Source organism: Balaenoptera musculus, chromosome 10, assembly GCF_009873245.2.
Source record: "Balaenoptera musculus isolate JJ_BM4_2016_0621 chromosome 10, mBalMus1.pri.v3, whole genome shotgun sequence".
In the NCBI taxonomy this organism is placed as follows: domain Eukaryota; kingdom Metazoa; phylum Chordata; class Mammalia; order Artiodactyla; family Balaenopteridae; genus Balaenoptera; species Balaenoptera musculus.
This window is the reverse complement of record NC_045794.1, coordinates 1,611,791-1,632,901: the sequence shown is the minus strand read 5'-3', so window position 1 is coordinate 1,632,901 and position 21,111 is coordinate 1,611,791. Positions and strand designations below refer to the sequence as shown.

Here is a 21,111-nt window from a genome sequence, read left to right as displayed (position 1 = left end):
GGGAAGCAGAGCAGAGAAGGCCTTTGCTCCAGGGATGGTACGTGATGTATTTGGGCAAGAGGGGAAATGTCTCGATTCCAAGCCAGGGTCTCCCATTCAATCGCTGTAGGACCAAGTTACCGGGCCCCTCCATGCCTTAGTTCCCTGTGGTTTCCCTGCTCAAAGTGAGGATAAAAATAGCCTGTACCATAGAATTTTAGTGACAGTTAAATGAGGAAAATGGGTGTAAAACATTTGGCTCAGTGCATGTAGAAGGTGTTTAATAAATGCTCACTAGTATTAGGTATTGTCACTGGTCATCAATCAGGAGCTGTTTATTGACAGGTGTACGTACAGCAGGCAGGATGGGGCACCCAGGAGAAGGAGGGGGGCGCATCCGACCTTCAGCAAACGCTAGACCTACCGGAGAAGTAGGAACACACACAGTTCCAAGGCAGCGTGTGCAGGCTTGGCGGTGCAGGCTGGACACCATCCTCCAGGGGCTAAGGAAACGCCAGGTCAGGGGAAAGAGCCTCCTGGCATTGGATTAATCAAAGGCAGCTTTACGGAGGAAGTGAACCTTGGTGGTGGACTTGCAAGTCGTTTGAGGTTTGATTGCCGGAGAGGCAGAGGATCAGGATGAGGTCTTGGGCGGGGAAGCAGGGCTTGTTCTCAGAGCAGGAGGAGACTGGAATAGGGACCCCGTGGCAGGAACTTCAGGCAAAGAGCTGGGGGGTAGAATGAGGCCAGGTTGGGAAGTTTTGGGGGCGCAAGGGCTGGGAGCCACCGTGAATTTTCAACCGGGGAAACATTATGATGCACAGTCAGTGCTGCAGGAAAGCTGGTGTTGGAGCCCCGTGGGTTAGACAGCAGAGAGCACTTCCTGGAAAGCAGGGAAGGGGGATGAAGGCACCTGCATCTCAGGAGGTGTCGTCGGGTGTCCTGAGGTCCATGAGGAGCCTTTCTCTACAGAGGTGGAAATGGAGTGGCCGGGTTGTGGGGGGGGGGGGGGTTGGATAGCGGGGAGGGGAGGGAAGGCACAGGCCTGCAGCTCTGGTACCCCCTCCCTTCCCCCCACCCCTCCCCCCACCCCCCGCAGAGCTCCTGGGACCAAGGGCAGCACTTGCACAGCAGCCGGAGGGAGTTCACACAGGCACCGAGCTTGTCTACCTGCTGTGCCAGGACTGTTAACAAAATTGCAAATGACCTTTGAATTACAAGGCAGCAGCTCCTCGCTGGGTCGCAGAGTAAGAAGTAGCCAGTGGCAACCTGGAAAAGGGTCCCTGCAGGCTGTTCTTTCTGGGTAGGTTTCCAGGTGGGGAGGGGGCCCATCTGGGGCCAGGGGGCAGGTGTGGGAGGTGACATCTCTTCCTAGGGGACACCTAAGCTGCTTGAGTCCTCGGGCTCTGGGGGAGGCCAGTCCTGAGCAGCCAGGGGTGGTTTTGTGAACAGCCAGTGATCTTGGCGGGCGCTTGTCCCGCGGGTGGGATTTTCTGTGGCGTCACTGCTCTGGTGTGTGGACAGCAAGGAGACGCCCCTTCAAGGGCGGGGCTGCTGCGTCGGCCTCAGCCCCCAAGCCCCTCTCCTGGTCGGCTGCTCGGGGTGGACACGGCCTCTTAGGGAATGAAAACTTGTGGCCGGAAAAGTCCCAATTCAAATATGCACCCCTTTGGCTGTGACAGTAAAGTGGTCTCAGTAAGGACCCTGGACGTGCGCAGAGGGGCCCGAGTACAGCAGGGCTGCACCCCACCTGGCCACTCAGTGGTTTGGGGGATGCTCCCCCCAAGGACCCGAAACAGGGTAAACCATCACCCTCATTCTGGATCCTTGTCCCCCCTTGATTTTTCCTCGAGGTTCACTGGACCTGACATATTACGTACTTATTTGTTCATGGCTGTATCTCTGGCACATACCAGGCCCCCAAGACACATTTGGCGAACGACTATTTTGAATGAATGAAATAATGCGGCCGGAGGGCAGAGTAGATGTCTGACCAGCTCGTTCTGGCCCTCAGGAGGGGTCCTGACTGAGAATGTGGCATCCTCCCCTGGCCCCGCAAAGAGAGACCCTGGACCCCCCCTGCTTAATCCTGCCCTGTCTGCTGGCTCGTTCGGCCAAACCGTGGGCCTCACAGCCTCCTTCCTCCCCAGCCGGGTGGGGCAAGACGTTTCCATTCTGCCCATGCCAATGAGGCCAGTCGCTGGGGGGGGGGGCGGGTCACGTCTGTCCGTGGGAGAGAGCGGGTCCTGAGGGCTGCTGTGTGTGTGTTTTGGGGACAAGTGTTCAATTTCAGGTGCCGGACATCTGGAAAGCAGAGAAGGAAGCCACCACACGTGCTAGGGTCTTTTGTTTTCCTTTTCCAAGTTTTTAAAACATATTTTTTAATGAGCCTAGGGTTTGCTGGAAAGCACAGGGCGGTAGCAACAGCTGCCCGAGTGATTCCCGCCTTGGATGTTTACGAGGGCGGGATTAGCGGCTTGGGGAAGTTCGGCCTTAGCGCCTGTGCTGGAGCTGGGCGGTCAGAGCCACTCTGACTCCTGTCCTCGGAAACGGGCCCAGCGTGGCCTCCGGTGAACCTGGGACTTGCAGGAGAGGCTTCACAGGAGCCCGATGAGAGGGTGGGACAGAAATGAGAGAGAGGGGCCTGGGGATGAGAAGGGGCACCTGTTGGGAGAGAGAACTCAGCTCCGCAGTGGTGGGGATGGGCCGGCGGGTGTGGGGAGGGAGGGGACCACAGGGAGTGGCCCCGGCCCTCCAGTCCCCGAGAAGGGCCGGTGGTGGGGTGGAGGGTGTTTGCACAAGGAAGCGCTTTGAAGCTTCTCTCCTGTCCTCCCACTCTGGCCCTGGTCCCCTCCCCTCCATAAAGCCATTAGCTTCTGGTGCCAGCCCTATCTCTGCTCTATCTCTGGGCCCTGTCGGTGCATTCACAGAGCTCCTGCCCTGGGGGACGGGGAGGATTTATGGGGGGGAGGGCCTCTTCAGAGGAGGCGAGGTCTGTTAGGAAAGCAGGGTGTGGGGAGATGCCGGCGGCCGCCAGGCCAGATCATTTCCGAGCTGGCTCTGCATGACAAAGGGGCTTTGATCTGCCCCCCCACCAGCCCGACACACCTGCCCGCGGGTGCCCCCGCCCCGACGGAGACCTCCCGAAGAAGAGCCCGGAGGGGGTGGGGACAGCTGTGCCCCAGCTCCCCCGGGCCCTGCTCGGCCACCTCCCTCTCCTGGTGGCCCCGGGACAGAGATATCTCCCAGGCTGATGGCCCAGAGCCCCTCCCGGAGAGCCAGGAGGCCCTGTGCTGCTCGGTGAGATGGGGGTGGTCTCGGAGCGTGGGAGCGGGTGTTTCGTTGAGGTGGGGTGCTGAGGGGCCCTGGGGGTGTGGTCACGCCCTGGATGGGGGCTCAGGGAGGAGAGGAGGTGGGGTTGCGTTGCCAGAGGCTTGCTCCAGGGTCCGTCTGTCTCCAGGGGCTCTGGGAGAGCCGTTCTCTGGGAACAGGCAGTCTGATGCGAGGGTGGCAAACCCATCCCTCCTGGAGGGCACAGAGGAGGCACGGGCCACCGAGGGGACGCCGCCGGCACAGCCTGGGGGCAGCTTTTACATTTCCCAGAGGAGCTGGCTCGAGAAAGTGAAAAGTCCCTCCCTGCGCCTACTGTCTGTCCTGGCGGGCTCGGGCTGGGATTTGGAAAACGCGTTTAGCGGGAGAAGGGTGCGGATGGAGAGCGGAGGCTCCTGTTTGGCTGTGGGCAATCAACTCGCCAGGTGTTTTTAGCTCCACGCAACGGATGCATCCCGGGGAGGAGCCGGTGGGATGGTCCTGTCTCTTTGGACGTTCTGGAAGGAGGGCAGGTGTGCATAGCAGCAGCCAAAGCATCTCCCTAAATGCCGCCCGGAGCGGTCCTGCTCTGCAAATGCCTTGCTTTCCTCCCTTTCCTGGTCTCTCAGTCCCCTCTTTCCTTAAGCAGCGGGTCCCGAGCAGGGCTCCCCAGGCTGGAGCGACCCCCAGGGTGAGAAGGGGAGGGTGGGACGGGAGGCTGGGGAGAGATGGACCTTCCCCGGGAAGCAGGCCCTCCTGGTCCCCCTGGTCTGCGTCGCACACTGACTGCCCCCTTTGGTCTCTTCTCTCCAGGGAGCCCGTCTCGGAAGCCGTCGGTCCCCGGGGTCTTCCCCGGGCCCTGGGGGGGCGCAGGCGGACCATGCCCAGCCCGCCTGCCCTGCTCGCTGCTGCTGCTGCGCTGTTCGCCTGCTGGGCCCCGCTAAGGGCCGCGGCCAGCTCCTGGTGGTGAGTGCGGGCTGAAGCCCTCCCAGCCTGGCCCCCTGGGCCATAGAAGAGGGGAGAAGGGGCCATTCCCTTTTCAGCAACCCCAGGAGAACGAGGACCGCTCTTTCTCTCTCAAGCCCCCAGAGCTATGTAAAGGTTCCCTGAGGAGGAAGGATTAGTTCATTTGGCTTTTTCTCTGATCCTGTCCAAATCCCCTTTCCCTGGACCTCCTCCATCTCCATGGGTTGTTAGAAATAGCTCTTTTGTTGCTATCGGATCAATACGAATATTGATTTTTTTTTTTTTTTCCTGCTGGCGAGGGCAAGGAGAGTAGGATTCCCGGTTTCTAAGTCTGAAGGCCAGATGAGGGATTTGCAGGAGCGTGTGTGGCTTCCTTTTGTGTTGTTAAGATTACTGTCACCGCCGGGTGGACAGGGGAATGGCAGGCATGCCCCCCGCCCCCTGTTTGGCATGGCCTGTGCTCTGCTCTCAGTTTTGCTCAGATGGCAAAACCACGGCCTTCTGCTGTGACTTAGCACCTTATTGTATCTGCTAGATGAGCAGGAGAGCCCTACAGGGCAAGGGCAGGGGCCGTGTGGCGGAGAAGGAAGTGCAGACTTTTAGAACATATGGCCATGTATGTAAACTGGTTTCGATTTTAAAGGCCTAAGGGGAGTTCTCTTGAAAGGAACGGACTGCTTTCCGCACACATCCTGCCCTTGGGCCGCAGTGGCCTAACCGCTCCTCCTGCAGAGAAGCGGCCACACGCACAGCGTGCCCACCCTGCAGACCACTCCGGCCATCCCCCCTGAAGCCTTCTCCCAGCTCTGAGTGCTCCTCCCTGTCTGGTCACTGTGGATCCAGACGCCCAAGGTGGTCTCGGGCATTCGACATCTCACGCGTCGCCTGCGTTCGTGCCTCAGTTTCCCTTTGAAGGCAGGAACTCGGTTTTGGGTGACTTTCCTTCCCAAGCCCCCGGCTCAGGGCCTGCCCGCGGAAAACCCCCCTGGGAGGGGGTCAGGTGCGAGGCCTGCCGCTGCCCCTGGGCCGCGCTCACTCCCGGCCCTCTTGCTGCAGGTCTTTGGCTCTGAACCCGGTGCAGAGGCCTGAGATGTTCATCATCGGGGCGCAGCCCGTGTGCAGCCAGCTCCCCGGGCTCTCCGCCGGCCAGCGGAAGCTGTGCCAGCTGTACCAGGAGCACATGGCCTACATAGGCGAGGGGGCCAGGACGGGCATCAGGGAGTGCCAGCACCAGTTCCGGCAGCGGCGCTGGAACTGCAGCACCGTGGACGATGCCTCCGTCTTCGGGAGAGTCATGCAGATAGGTGAGCGGGGGGGTGGGGCTGGAGCAGCTGTGCTTCCCGGCCTGGGAGCCAGGGCTCCACGGGAACCGGTGTGCAAGGGGGTGGTCTCGGGTGGCGTGCTGGCGCCCAGCCCCGGGGTCAGCTGGCCCTCTGCTTCCCGCCCGGCCCCGAGCAGGCAGCCTAGAGGCGCTCCCTCTGGGCAGGGGGCAGGGGTCTAAGCTGAGTTCGAGCAGATCGGGAAGCCCACCCACCACGACTGACCCCTGTCTCAGCTCCAGGGCCTCCTCTAGAGCTGTGGGCAGAGAGCTGAAAATTGCAGCCCTGAGTGTCCGGAGGGTTTCTTCGCCTCTTCCACTTGGACACTGAGAGAGAGAGAAACTTTGGGCCAAATTGGTGATGGCTGTCATTAACCCGACCTAGATCCAGTCCCGGCTTTTTCATTTGAAAGGGGATGTGTGTGAAAGTGAGGGCGGGGAGGGGCAGACTGAAGGAGGAAGATGAGAGGGCCACCCCTGCCTGGATCCCTGTCCTGTCCCCTCTCCCACTCCTGGCCGAGGATTCTTTGGCTACCCTATTGCTTAGATGGAGGTGTGATCTGGGGTCTAATTGTTTTAGGTCCTTTTGAAATGCAGTCCTCCCCTCCCTGGCAAGAAATCGAGAAATCCGGCCCTATTCTACTGGTTCTTATCCCCAGGGCCATAAAAGGAAGGTGTTAGAGCACCACGTCCCGGCTCACATTCTCCCCCAACAGCTTCCCCCCAAAGGCAACATTCTGGAGTTCCCTGAGGCTGCGGTTTCTAGCAGGCCAGGACCAGGGGAGTTAGGGATTCTGCGCCTCTTTTGCGAAGGCCCCGCCCTCTCCTGACCCCTTTCCCCTCCCTCCCTGCCCCACATTGAGAAGTGAGGTCCAGGGAAATTACACTTTGAAACTTGCTTTCTCTTCTTCCTTCAGCATCAACGCAAGGTCCTTGAAAGGAATGCTCATGAGTTCCTGCAACAGTCCTGCTGGGCAACTTTCCCAAAACAATAGGCCTGGGGGTCAGATGGGATTCATTCATAGTTGATCAGTTCTTCTCAAATGCGCTTAGTGTCCGTCCCTTCTTCCTGGTGAGGGTCTTGGTTAGCCACTCTCCCTGCCTGCTGGGTTTCAGGTGAGGGAACTAGGATGGCCCGGGTGCAGAGAGAGGCATCCCCTAATCACTGTCAGGGAACTAATATTTCTTTGGGACCTAGTGAATGCCTGACGTTGGCCGGACCCTTTTCATGTAATTTTGTTGCGTGAAGGCCCAAAAGCGCGGCTTTGCTTTAGGGAAGAAGGCGTGTCTGGAATAGAAACTCCGTGGGGTGCAGGTCTGCGTGGTGGAGTGACCAGTGAAAGCAGACGCTACCAGTCTCTGCCCTATTCTGTTACAAATGGAACCCCTCTGTTTGCCTTATCCTCACCGTCCCCTTTTGCAGCTTCCCTGCAGGCTTATGCTGCCTGGGAAGCTGTCCTCCCGCCTCCCGCTGGGCCCAGGCATTCTGGCGAGTCCTCTCCCTGTGTCTGGCCGGTGGCTTCTGAGACGCCTTCCTTTGAGCCACTGCAAGAGTCCACCACCAGAGGGCAGCAGAGCGGCCTGGAGGGCACCAGGCCCCTCGCCTGGAGGCCAGGGAGGCCAGGGAGGTGGGAGGCTCCTACGGGTAGCGGGGCAGCTGTGGAACAGAGGACGTGATATTGTCCTGCTGTCTCTGTGTCCCGGGAAGATGCACGACCTCTCAGGAGCTCCCTGGCTGCTGGTTTATCAGCCTTTGTCCTCTCTGTATTGTTTCACATATAGAGACGCCCCCAGTTCTCTGCTGCTGAGAGCAGCACGAGGTCTGTCCTTAGGCTTCCCTGAGGCCCACGTGCTGCCTCAGGAAGGCAGAGCTGCCTGCACTCAGGGCCCGAATGATGCCCCCAACCAAAGGAGACAGAGTGACCACGGGAGATCCTGAGGGGATTCACCGGGACAGACCAGGATCCAACTACATGGTGGACTGGACCCTCAGAGCCCTGACGTCTGCAGGATTACACTCAGCTGCAGGAACGTTATTTTAAAAGGCAATTCTGAGAGGGGTGACTCAGCTCTGCAAAGCGTGTTTGCTAAAGAACGGTGGTGGAAGAAATCAGACATATGTAGCTTGGAAAAGAGAAAACATAAAAGGCATATTCGTTGTTTTCAAATCCTGAAGGGCTGTCAAATGGAAGAGGGATTAGCTCCAGAAGAGGGAAGTTATAGGGAGGCATCTTTCAGCTTACTCTAAGAAAGAACATTCTGGTGATTAGAGTCATTTTAAAAAGATGGAGTGGGTGGCCTTGGGAACCCAACCCGATTCTCCAAGGCATGTTGTAAAAGCAATGCTCACCGCGGATGGAGTGTAGATCCGGGCCCAGCTTCAGACTCTCCTCCCTGTCCCTGGATGCCAGGTTGGGGGTTGCGGAACTGTTTTAGGGAGACTTCTCAGGCATGACTCCTTCAAAGGGGTGCCCAGGCTCTCCTCCCTAAGACCCCTTGGCCATCTTAACCATCCTGGGAGCTCGCATAGTCTAACTCCCTAGACCCATAGATCCTGTCTCTGGCTGTGGTTCACACTGGCTCCAACATCAGTCCCGAGGGCTGAATCATGAGCGTGGCTTCCCACATCACCTGGTTTCTCCTGGGGCCTCTCCTGCTCCACACCTGACCGTAAGCTGACCCCTGGTTACTGGAGAAAAACTGACTTGCCCTGTCTGTCCTGGTTGCAAACTTCACTGTGTTGTGCCTAGACCATCCAGAAGTAGGGCCAGGTGCGGTGACTGCAGACTGCCTTCCTCACCACCTGCCCAGACAGGATCATGGGATGGCTACCCCTGACCTTGGAGGCTCAGAAGAGGGGGTGGCGTGGGGAGCAGAAGATCCTGCCTGGTTTAATCGCTGAGATCAGGACCGAATCTCAGTTCCCTGCTAAGAACGCCTCCCCTCCCTCCATACCTGAGTCCATACGAGTATTATTTTTCATTTCTCATAACAGCTTTACTGAACGTAATTCACGTATGGTACAATTCAGCATTTTGAGGTGTACAGTTCAGTGTGTATTCACCAGATTGTGCAACCATCACCACCCTCTAATCTCAGGACATTTTCACAGCCCTATAAAGACACTGCATACCCACAAGTGGTCACTCTCCACCTCTTCTCCCTCTTCCCCAAACCCTAGACAGCACTAATCTTTCTGTCTCTATGAATTTTCATATTGTGGACATTTCATATAAACGGGATCATACAATACATGGCCTTTTGTGTCTGTTCAATACAGATACAAAATGCCAAGTGGCTCACTTACCATAATAACTCAAGGTTCAACCATGTTGTATCCTGTCCGCAGCACTTCATTACTTTTTATGGCTGAATAACATTCCATTGCGTGGATAATGCCACCTTTTGTTCACCCATTCATTCGCTGATGGACAATATGAGTTGTTTCGACTTTTGGGGTATTACGAATAATGCTGCGACGAACATTCACATACTAGTTTTTCTGTGGACATATGTTTTCATTTATCTTGGATATATTCTTAGGAGTGGAATTCCTGGGTCATATGGTAGTTCTACATTTAACCTTTTGAGGAGCTGCCAGACTGTTTTCCAAAGCAGCTGTGCCTTAAAACATTCCCACCAGCAACACATGAGGGTTCCGGTTTTTCCATATCCTCATCAACTTGTCATTAGTTGCCTTTTTGATTATAGCCATCCTCGTGGGTGTGAAGTGATGTCTCGTGATTTTGATTTGCATGTCCCTGGTGGCTGGGTGTTATTTTTTATCAACGTTTTTATTGAAGTAGAACATCCATCATATGGGTTCTTAAGCGGTTCACTATAGCAATAAAGTACACGGTTTGGATTTTTTACAGGAAATGATCTGGATATTTAGAAAGACCGTGCTGAGTGTCCGTGGAGGTGGTGCCCCAGTACCATCGGGTTGGGCGGCAGTGTGGACCTCGGGGGACAGAGGGAAACGGCTCAGACGGTTCTGGATGTTGTCATCCTAGTTCATTTCTACTCCTGGTCTCGGCCGCTGTCCAGATAGATAATGCAGGCGTAAAAAGACAGATGTGTGACTCGTGGAGGGTGAGAAACAGACCTGTGAGGGAGCGGTGTTTGCCAGGATAGAGCTGCACTGTGGGTCCCATGATTCGTGCCCAGTCTCATTCCGGCCGTCCCACCTGGTCCACCAATGCCTCCAGGCCCCCCTCCCGTCCGCTCAGGCCAGCCTCCTAGGAAGGCACAGCCGGGGAAACCTCTCCGGAAGGGACGAGGTGCAGGCCGGGGCTGAAGGGACTCGCAGGCAGACGAGTCAACTTCGGTTCCTGGTCCAGGGCGCTTTCTAACCCTGGGGGCCTCGGCAGGGAGAGGTGCCCCCTCCCGGCGTGCGGGCTGGCGGGGCGGCAGGGGGCAGGGGCCTCACCCGGCTCCCGTCCACCCGCAGGCAGCCGGGAGACGGCCTTCACCTACGCCGTGAGCGCGGCCGGGGTGGTCAACGCCATCAGCCGCGCCTGCCGCGAGGGGGAGCTTTCCACGTGCGGCTGCAGCCGGGCCGCGCGGCCCAAGGACCTGCCCCGGGACTGGCTGTGGGGCGGCTGCGGCGACAACGTCGACTACGGCTACCGCTTCGCCAAGGAGTTCGTGGACGCCCGCGAGCGCGAGAAGAACTTCGCCAAGGGCTCGGAGGAGCAGGGCCGCGTGCTCATGAACCTGCAGAACAACGAGGCCGGCCGGAGGGTAAGCGACCCCGCCCCACGGGCACCTGGACGGCGGGCCCCGCCCACACACACACACAGCTGGACAGGGGGCCCCACCCACACACACAGCTGGACGGGGGGCCCCGCCCACACACACACACCTGGTCAGAGGGCCCTGCCCCACACACACCAGGACAGAGGGCCCCACCCCACACACACACCTGGACAGGGGGCCCCGCCCCACAAACACCTAGACAGGGGGCCCCCCCCCCACACACACACCTGGACAGAGGGCCCCGCCCCACACACACACCTGGACAGGGGGCCCTGCCCCACAAACACCTGGACAGGTGGCCCCCCCCAAAACACACACACACCTGGACAGAGGGCCCCGCCCCACACACACACCTGGACAGGGGGCCCCGCCCCACAAACACCTAGACAGGGGGCCCCCCCCACACACACACACCTGGACAGAGGGCCCCGCCCCCCACACACACCCAGACAGAGGGCCCCACCCACACACACACCTGGACAGAGGGCCCCGCCCACACACACACCTGGACAGAGGGCCCCGCCCACGCACACACATGGACAGAGGGCCCCGCCCACGCACACACCTAGACCATCGGCTGTTCCTGGGCTCTGCTGCGTGATGGCGGCTGGTCCAGGAAGGGGGGTAAGTCTGACCACAGAGATTCTTAGGATGCTGACCTAGATCCCCACACTGTGGAGCTCATCCTTGATTTCCAAAGGCTCCATTTCCCACGAGACACACGCAGTTGTCACTCTTTTAGGCTTATCTGTTTCTCCACAGGACATCCGTGCCTGTAGGACTTAGGTGCAGTCTCATCATCAGAATCCCAGACACCTCTTGTCTTCGCTGCCCCTCCTGTGTCATTTGAACAGCTAGGATGATTGGAAGTTTCGGCCATCAGACCTCGTCTAGGGTTTATGGTTTGTTAGAGGCTCAGGTAAAGCAGAGCTGACTTTTCAGGGCTGCCATCATGCATATCCCGAGACCCAGTCCAAAAGCACACTTCAGTACTGATGGCAAACACACTTGGGTGCTTTAACCTAAGTGGAAGTGTGGAAGGCAACTATCCTTTGAAGGCCCAGTCTCATCAATCTCATGTAAGAGGCGAGGGTCTTCTGAGCCTCAATTTCAGTGGAGACTAAAATGTAGGTTTGGGGAGAGCTGGGTTTATTGTTTGTGCAGAGCACACCTGGGCCAGGGCTCTGGGCTTCCTGCACGGGTGCTGGAGAGCTCGGGCCTCATCTGCCGGCACCTGCTCAGGAAGCCCCCATGTCTCAGCACACGGCCTGCTCCTCTCTCCTGAGCAGGGTCTGCCCCGACGGGGTCTGCCTCTGCTACCGACTGGAGGTCTCTCTCAGCCAGCTCTGTCTTCCACTCTTCAGGCGTCCATTGTGGATGTGCGTCCACATCTCCCTGGAGAGAGGTCTGAGGCCCGAGTGCTGGGTGGCAGGAGGCCGTCCTGGCGAAGGGCCGGGGCCACGGACCTCTCAGGAGACTACACAGACCTCTCTCTGGGAGAGCTGTCCACACTCAGGTCTGTGTCAAGCCCGGGCTCGGGGCCCAGCAAGGTACTTAGTGAAGCCAAAGATGATCTAACGAAAAAACAGGAGCAGCAGTTTCTGGAGGAGAAATAAATTCAGAAATTTAATGTTGGTTCATTGGTGATTCAGTAACAGGATATGGATATACTTCTAAAAAGTGTTAATATATTAATTTTTTAAAAAATTAACTCGTTTCATAGGAGCACATATCAAACAAAGGGGATTGGAAATGCCTTTTCTATGACTTAGCATCCTGTGGTGCTGGTAGAACATGGTACCCGTGTGTAAACCTAGCGCCATCACTAGCGTGACATCAAGTCAGAATTAGAATTGGTCATTGCCCAGCATCTTCCTTGCAGAGCCCACGTCCAGAGGCTAGTTTTGTTTAGCCAGATATGGGTGTTCAGCTGTGGCATGTCAGGAGTTCGGGCCGTCGCTCTGATCCGTGGCTATTGTGCTATAAATCCGGGTGGAGAGACCAGAACTCTTCTGCTCTGAGGGCATCTGTGGAGCTGCCTCAGTCTCCCACGACTTCCTGTTTGCCAGTCTTTGGGAGTCTAACCGTGAAAGACTGATTAAAAAAAGAAAGGTTAAGGTCTTCACTTTATCTCCTGAACGCCCAAATTCTACCCATTTTTCGAGATCCCACTTCAAATACGACGTACTCCCACAATCTTTCCCATCCCCCGTGGCCGGCCGTCTCTGCATCTGAGGCGCAGTGGAGCCTTGCGGACTTGGCTGAGGTGTTAGACTTTCCTTCCTCCAGCTCCTGAGGACCGGGGTGCCCTGGGACCTCTGCTGTGCTCTTGGTTGGAGGGGGGGGGGCAGTGTGCACGTGACAGTGCAGGGAAAATTCCCCGTGGCCTCCTAGCAAGAGGTCAAATTCAGGAAGGCTTTCCTGTCTCTGCTCGGAGCCGTGCTTGGGGCCCCGGGGCAGATGCGGAGGTGACCAGGCACTCATCCTCATCCGGGCCCCACTTCTGCTGGCTCCTCATTTCTTCACCCTTAATTGTTTGTTTGCTTTTTCCAGCCCTTATCTCGGCTGCGCCTTCCATCAGCCTGTCCTACCCCCTCCCCGGCTTCCTCTGTCTCCTCCCTGCAGTCTCCTCACCTCTGCACAGCCCTTTATCTCTCCCCGGCCTCCATCTGCTCCAGGTGGGGAATCTCTGTCCCTCTCTACGTCTTATCCCCCCTCCAAGGAGCAGGCCTCACCATCAATCACCTCCCACCTCCTCACACCTACACAGAACCTTCCTCAGGAAGGACTAAGCGGTGGCCGGGATTGAAAATGCCCCGGACCGGTATTTTACAACCAGATCTTTTTAAAGGGTAGGATATCTAGGATCTGACATCTTGACCACAGAGTAAATCTTGGGCATACTTTGCAAGAAATTTCTCTTGGCCTTTGAGAGCCTCTAATGACCTTGTTTTACAATACTGCAGCCAGGGGCGGTGGGTTGATACTGCCTTGTCACTCAAGGGCCTCTGAGCGTTTTCCAGGTGAAAGCTGCCTCGTCCTTGTGACGTTCCTGCCAGTGACCAAGCTCTGTCACACCGTTAGATGCGGAAGAGGGGCCAGGGGCTCTGCCAGGGGGCGAGATGTAGACCTAAGAAAAATTTTAAAACATTCTCTTGCTTTTTCAGTTCGCAGCAAGGGCCAAAATTACCAACCTCCTTCTCTTGCAAGAGGAGCGTCTATATATTAGCAACAGTAAAATATTTAAAATACAAACAGTACCGTCTCTATGGTGTCTTTCTTCCTAGAAGAAGGTAGAATGGACGTCTAAATAGTGAGGGTCAGTGACGCTCTCCCTTCCGGATTTGTTTTACTAAAATTCCTGTCCCTCCCAAATCTCCTGAAGTGTTTGCTGCCCATTGGAGATGCTTATCCGCCCCTCACCCCCAGTCACTCAGTGTCGGGTACACAGTTTTAGGCCCTTAATGTTTCCTCTTCTTCTAACAGCGCCAGCTGCCTGACATCCCTCTCTAAACCGAGGACCATTTCCAAGGAATGTCAGGCTCCAGCTCAGACCTGGGGGATTTGCGCCAGAGGAAGATTGCGGGCCCCGTCTTTGAAGTCCCTGTTGGAATGGGGTGTCAGTTCCTTTCTGCCTTCGGCTTGGAGCTGCCAGCCAAGTGCTGGTGCCTTTAACCTTGGGGAGGGGGCTGCCTGACTTTTCCACCCTAATCCTTTTTTAAGCCCCAAGTTCGGTGAGCAATCCTTCCTGGGTGGCCCTTGCACAGCTTATCGAGCCTCATGTAGAGCGAGTTTCTCCACCCTAAAATAGTGGGAATAGTTCTGTACCAGAAAAAAATCAGGAAGAGTTTGGACAGGAGTAATGTGAGCTGATGCAGCTGAAGCTCCCTCTTGCACCTGCAGTGGTCCCGGCCGCAGTGCTGAATAAAGACACAATCTGGGGACTCTTGAAAAGAAAGCCAAGAGAAACCCTTGACAGATGAGTCCTGCCTGCGTCGGTGACAATAGCTGTGGCAGAAGAAAATGTTGGGCGGCGGACCTGCATCTTTATCCTGCCATCTGCACTTCTGGGCCGGCTGCCAGGGCTAGTTGACACAATGCATCCGTATGCTTTCGCTGAAAGGCACTTTGTAAGCAGCTTTCTGGTCTGCTGTTGCTTTTCCATTTGGATTTGGGGTAGCCCACGTTCAGGTCCCCTCCCATTTTTGTGGTTCAGTGACTTCTGGGTGGATTTGTTTTCCAAGACATCCGCCCTAAGAGGGACCCACCGGTCTGCTCTCCCATCGCAGAGGGCCTGCCCCTCCCCTGCCTCACAGCCACTCCCAGGGGGTGTCTTGTCACAAATGTGCTGTGGTTTATGGTGAGGCTCCGACGGCTCTGCGGAGCTAGTGACCAACTGTTAACACAGAAGAAGGGACCGTTTAATTCTTAGGGGACTTGACAGGATTGGGGGTAGCTTTCGGCTAGCCAGGGCCGTGCCAGCGGTCTCTGTTACAGGCTCCCGGTACGGCCGATTCTTTTTTCTGGACTGGGCTCCATATCGTGTAAAATCTAGACTCATGTGGCTGGTTTTTATTTGTTTGAGACTTTGATCAAGATAGAAATAGCCTTTTCTTTTTTTTTTTTCCTGCTGGTAACGATGACGCATTTCTTGTGACAAATTTCAAGTGATAATAAATGGGTAACAAAAAGGGCAAGTGTGCCATCCTGGTAGTGACTCAGACATGGCCATCACCTCCCCAGAAGTTTTCTATGTGCTGTTCCTTTTATCCACTTTCAACCTGGAAAGACCTTTGGACACGGTTGGAAAACCGCCCCTCCGCACTCGCACCCCGCCAGCCCTCTCCCGCGCTCGCCCTCGCCGGCCTCCGGGCGTCTTCCGTCAGGGATGCTCCTTCTCATCCCCTTCTCTCTCCTCCCCCTCTCCCCGCAGGCTGTGTATAAGACGGCAGACGTGGCCTGCAAATGCCACGGCGTCTCGGGGTCCTGCAGCCTCAAGACCTGCTGGCTGCAGCTGGCGGAGTTCCGCAAGGTGGGGGACCAGCTGAAGGAGAAGTACGATAGCGCGGCTGCCATGCGCATCACCCGCCGGGGCAAGCTGGAGCTGGTCAACAGCCGCTTCAAGCAGCCCACCCCCGAGGACCTGGTCTATGTGGACCCCAGCCCGGACTACTGCCTGCGCGACCAGAGCACGGGCTCGCTGGGCACGCAGGGCCGCCTGTGCAACAAGACGTCCGAGGGCCTGGACGGCTGCGCGCTCATGTGCTGCGGCCGCGGCTACGACCAGTTCAAGAGCGTGCAGACCGAGCGCTGCCACTGCAAGTTCCACTGGTGCTGCTTCGTCCGCTGCAAGAAGTGCACGCAGGTCGTGGACCAGTTCGTCTGCAAGTAGCCAGGGCCGCTCGCCGGTGCTCCTCCGCGCTGCCGCACAGAGTCTATAGGATATAAATCTATATAAATCTATTTTATATTTGTATAAAGAAAAGGATGGATGGTAAATAACTGAAGGAAGAAAACGGAAAGGAAAAGCCTATTTAAGAGACGCTGGAAATCTTGGAGGATTGGATTTTGCTGGTTCTCTGCTCCCAGTGGGTGGGAAAAGGGCTCTGTCCCCGCCTCTGGTGGGGCCTCTCAAGAGGTAGGGACTTGGGACTGTTCCCTGTCTAGCCACCGCGGCCTTGAGGACAGAGGTGGTGCTCGGAGGGGGAACTTGATGATGTCTGGAGTCTTTGCTGGGTGGGTGACTGCCCTGCGACCCTGGCCTCTGGGCCGGGCGGCCCCGTGGAGTGGCGGGAACCCAGCCTCACGCCTGGCATCTTCCGGGTCTCGTCCAGGACACCGGCCGGTTCCATGAGAGGCCCAGTGCCTCCTTGCACTTTCGTCCGTGTGCGTGCTTGCAGAATCCACAGTTACAGGAAAGAGGACCGGCCCCACGCCGTCTCTGGGGACCACAGGGGGACAGCCCTTCCCCCGACTCCGGGTCCTGCCTTTCCAGCGAGAACTGCTTTTCCTCCGCGATTCGCGGGCTCCTGCACCAGGAGGGAGGGGTCGTTTGACCTGCCGTGTCAGGAAGGGCATGGCCTCTCTGTGCCCGAGCTGCAGAAAGCCAGGTGGCGACCGGCGAGGGCGGATGGCACCGTGCTCCGGCGCAGGGAGCGGGCGCTCTGAGGTTGCTGCCGGCCCGCCCCGCTGCGGGAAGCTGGGGCAGGCGCGGCCCTGCTCGGCCGGCCTGTTGCGGGCTCTTCTCCTGTGCCCCGGATGTAGTTCCCCTCTGACATTAAACACCCTCCACCGAACTTTCTCTTTCCTTACTTGGACACACGGTTATGTTTCATGGGTCCTTTTATTTTCAGTCTGATCCTTGGAAACCCTGCTACCCGGTGCACGCACGGAAGAGGGCAAGAGAATGGAGACGTTTCAGAGCCCTAGTCTGGTGTTACAGGGACAGGGGGACATCGTGAGAATTCATAAGGTGACGCGTGCGTGCACGCCTTCTCCCCAAGGGCAGCACAGAGTTAAATGATGGCCGTTAGTATCACTGCCCTGAAGAGAATTCAGAGAGTTAGGGTTAAACCTCACATTTACCTCCTCCTCCCCACCTTCCCCATTTTACCTCCCACCAGTCCTCCTGGGCTCTTGGTGACCACAGGCGTTGGGGATGCCCTCTGCTGGCTTCTCCGTGTTGCCATGTCCGGTTTGGGGGCCAGAGCTTCAGTTTTGGAGTATCTGGGACAGGAGAGAGTAAGGCAGAGCTCAGGCACCCTAGAAAAGGCGGGAGTTTCTGGGAGAGACACTGAGACAGGCTGTCCAGCGAGCCAGAAACCACAAAAGACACCAGTTTTATGTGAGAAAAATTTGTTTCCGGGGAAGTGATGGGATTACGGAATTAACTTGGTTATAATGAGCAAATGATGCTGCAGAACAGTGTAAAAGAGATTCTGCCTGAGGGTATCCACGGTCCCATATCCTGCTGTGTCTTTAGTACCTAAAGAAGAACCTCCTGACCCGACACCGAGGAACGTCCGACGTAGGGCTGTGTTCCCTGTAACTGTTCCTCGCACGGTTACCCAGATTGGTCAACATTTTCAAGAGGAATGGTCCATGAGAGAAAGTGTTTAAACCAACTGGCCCACAAAAGATCAAAAGCACGTCCTTGGCTTCAATCGCTGGCATTTAACCAAATAAACCAACCAGTCACCCAAATCAACCGTGACGGTCAGGGTTTTGAAACACTGTCTGGCTTCATTGCCCTTGCCTACATCACTGGTCCACAGACCCCGAGAGTTACCTTGTATCAGGTGCTCAAAGTGTTGAAGAGCTGAGACCCAGTTCATCCTCAGACACTTCAGAAAGTTAGTTGGGAGTGACTTGCCCACAATCCCAAAAAGTGGCCCCATGTTCACAAAGGGAGATGGGTCACCCCTGTCATGCTGAGCTTATTCCTGCAGAGTCCTGGCAAGGGAATGGGCGAATAGTCAATGTTTTCCTTCCAACTGGGGAGAAGGTTGTATGTTCAGACACCCATGTGATTGTTGCAGCCGCTGACAACCAGGTCTCGGGATTATTTAATGTTCAAAATGGGTTGGGATGAAGTTAGAGTTATTGTCACACGCTTGTGGGATCCTGGTGAATTGGCAGCTGCCTGTGACGCGGCCGGTGAGGCGGTGGGAAGTGGGTGGAGAATATGGAGACCGCCCTAGAAAACTGAGCTTCTGGGCACTTCCCCAGCGGTCCAGTGGTTAGGACCCCGCACTTCCACTGCCAGGGCCTAGGGTTCGATCTCTGGTCGGGGAACTAAGATCCCACAAGCTTGTGCGGCGAAGCAAAAAAAAAAAAAAAAAGCTTCTGCTCAGAACCGTAGACTGTTTGAGCAGAGAGTGTGGCAGTCAGACCCCCAGCTCCTGTGTGTCCAGATAAGGACCTCCAAATTATGAGCAGGTCCTAAACCTTAGTGTGCTGTGAAAATGCAGAGTCCTAGACCTGCAACGCCAGAAATTTTTATTCACTTGGTCTGGGGTGGAGCTAGGACCACTGTCCGCACCCTCATCAAGGACCTGAGGGAACCCTGCGCTGGTGGTCCAGAGACTCTACTGGACCTACAGTCATTGAGAGCTAGCCCAGGACCCACAGGGAGACAGGCAGCTGGGCCCTAACTCCCAACCTGGTGCTCTTGGCAACACTGTGCAGAATTCCCTGGCACCTGAAATGTATTAACATGTAGCCTAATTGAATTAATGAAATGCCTGGACCAAGCAGCCATCCCGGGGAGCCTTTCTTTTTTTTCTTTTTTTGGCTGTGCCACGCAGCTTGTGGGATCTTAGTTCCCTGACCAGGGCTTGAACCTGGGCCATGGCAGTGAAAGCACCGAGTCCTAACCACTGGACCACCAGGGAATTCCCCAGAGAGCCTATTTGATGAGAGGGGAAAGATGCTGGCACAGAGCAGAACCGATCTGCCCTGGGATGTTCCACCCGGGACTGGGGGGAAGCCTACAGATCCACTATGAATATAATAAGGTGTTGTTTACTTAGCTGTGTGTGCAGGCATTCACCTTGTCTTCAGGATGAAATTCGGAGAAAGGCATGCCTGACTGCCTCCACCTAAAGTAGATGGGAGGGTGGGAGGACAGCCAGAGCTGGGGTCAAGATGAGGCCAGGCCTCCACTCACAAAGGCTTTGTGACCAGAGTCTCAGGAACCGAATTCGAAGTCCTAGTTTGGAGAATGCATTTCGTTGTCATCCACGCTCCATCCTTTGAGCTGAGAAACAAAACTTGCTACTTGTATTAAATCCCCAAGTTGGTTATTTCCTCTGCAATTCTGCCCTGCTTCCTCCCTTAAATCATTATTATTTTAGGGACTTCCCTGGTGGTCCAGTGGTTAGGACTCTGCACTTCCACTGCAGCGGGCATGGGTTCAATCCCTGGTCGGGGAACTAGGATCTCGCATGCCACGCGGCCAAAAAATATATACATATATATATATATATAATTTTATTTAAGCTTTGTTATCCCTGGAGCTCTGGGCCCATAGCAAGACATCTGTGGTTGAAACTGCTCCACGAGACAGTGATCTTACAGCTCCAGTGATTTATCAAGAAAGAAGCCCATTTCTTGGGAGGAGAGCCGCACTGTCCCAAGAAGGTGGGAAAAGTCCTCATTTCCATCTTAAAACAGGCCCTGACGCATTGCCAGACCCCACTGACCCTGGTCACATGTATCTTGGGACCTCAGTGTGTGCGTGCACGTGCAAGGGGTATGTGTGCGTGTGCGTGCGCTTGTACACGCCCATGCCCACCAAGTACACAGGAATGAACGCTTTCATTAAATTTGGAGGGGAGTTAGAGAGGCACTGGAGACATGGAATATGTAAAAAAAATAAATAAAAGTAACTGTCACCACTTCTGGCTGAGACGCTGCAGAACATGAATTGTCTGTCTTTATTGGAAACCCCTGCCCTCTGGTTGGGAGGACAAGCTTCACGTCTCTGGAAGAAGCCTTGGGGGCTGAGAAGGGCCCCCCTAGCCGTGGTTGCTAAGTATTATTGTGAGTCCTTTGTTATGTAAGAATCTGCACTGTAGTTATACCCAAACAATAAGGAAAGGTGCTTTAATTCCTGATTTTACATAGAATGCCAGGTAATTTGCCCCTAAGTAAGAAGGTTTGGCCCAGGTATGAGGGTCAGATGTTCGGTGCGTGGAAGAGCCTTCACACGGTTGATTTTCACGTAGATTGTCCACGCTCTGCTTTCTCCCCTGCCGCCTGCCCTTTGCTCTTTGCTCTTTGCTCTGTCCCATTTGCAGCTCTGTCCATTTGCAGCTCTGCCCGAGGTGGCAACAGAAGATAGAACCAAATCAGTTAACTTGGGCTTCCTGAGTAGTTTTCATAAATAACGGAGTGGGAGAAGAGGTGGCTGAAATTAGGTTTTTAAATGATTTGCAAATTTTACTTGTCACTTAGGTGTATTTCTACTGCTCCCAGGATAACTGGAAATAGCCTTAAAGCTGCCACGGCCAAAGCAGGTAGGAAACCGCAGTACAGACAGAGCTGGCCCGAGTGTGGGCCCTGTCAGCAAACCATCAGAAGGGGCCGCAGCAGCTGCTCCAAGACGTACAAGAAAAGACACTATAGAAAGTTGTACCCTTTAGGGACTTCCCTGGTGGCACAGTGGATAAGACTCTGCTCTCCCAAAGCACGGGGCCCAGGTTCGATCCCTGGTCAGGGAACTAGATCCCACATGCCACAACTAAGAGCCCACATGCTGCAACTAAGAAGCCCGTGTGCTGCAATGAAGACCCGATGCAGCCTAAATAAATAAATACTTTTTAAAAATATATAAAAAAGAAAGCTGCATCCTTTAAACCAATTTTATTTTAAAGCCAAAAGGGATGTGATTGTTTCAAGGGGCCTGGCCCTCTAGCATGCTTTCTAGGACCGGGGGCTGTGCTCTGTCTGTTGGGTCAACCAGCCCTTTGGCTAGTCTCTGATTTGACGTTGTTGTCTCCCTTAGATTTACTGGTTTTCCAGAGACCTTTTTAGTAGAAGGGAAGTTTCATAAAGGAAGGACTTTTAAAAAATCTCTTTTGTTCCCAGCTCTGTCTCCCAGAATCTCAAATAGTGCCTTGCAGAGAGACGGTTCCATACATAATTGCTGGAGGAATGATGATTCTCACTCAACAGATGAGGAAACAGTGTAGTTTGTTCTCTCAAAGTTCCAAGTGACAGAAATTGATCTGAGGGCTTCCCTGGTGGCACAGTGGTTAAGAATCTGCCTGCCAATGTAG

The 21,111-nt window shown here is 55.5% G+C and overlaps 1 protein-coding gene across 3 annotated transcripts in view; it reads left to right on the top strand.

Annotated features, from left to right (window-relative positions):
* Positions 1-18,659, top strand: part of WNT5B (Wnt family member 5B) — a 94,723-nt gene extending 76,064 nt beyond the window's left edge. For 2 of the 3 annotated variants that reach the window (XM_036866194.1, XM_036866195.1), the window contains exons 2-5: positions 4,102-4,254; positions 5,311-5,558; positions 10,023-10,315; positions 15,264-18,659. In XM_036866194.1, coding sequence (XP_036722089.1) covers positions 4,102-4,254; positions 5,311-5,558; positions 10,023-10,315; positions 15,264-15,722 — 1,153 coding nt within the window. In that variant the 3' untranslated portion in view covers positions 15,723-18,659. Of the gene's footprint in view, positions 1-1,223; positions 1,283-4,101; positions 4,255-5,310; positions 5,559-10,022; positions 10,316-15,263 lie in introns of those variants that run through there. The other variant, XM_036866197.1, reaches the window with a different exon arrangement.
* Positions 18,660-21,111: the final 2,452 nt, after the last annotated feature.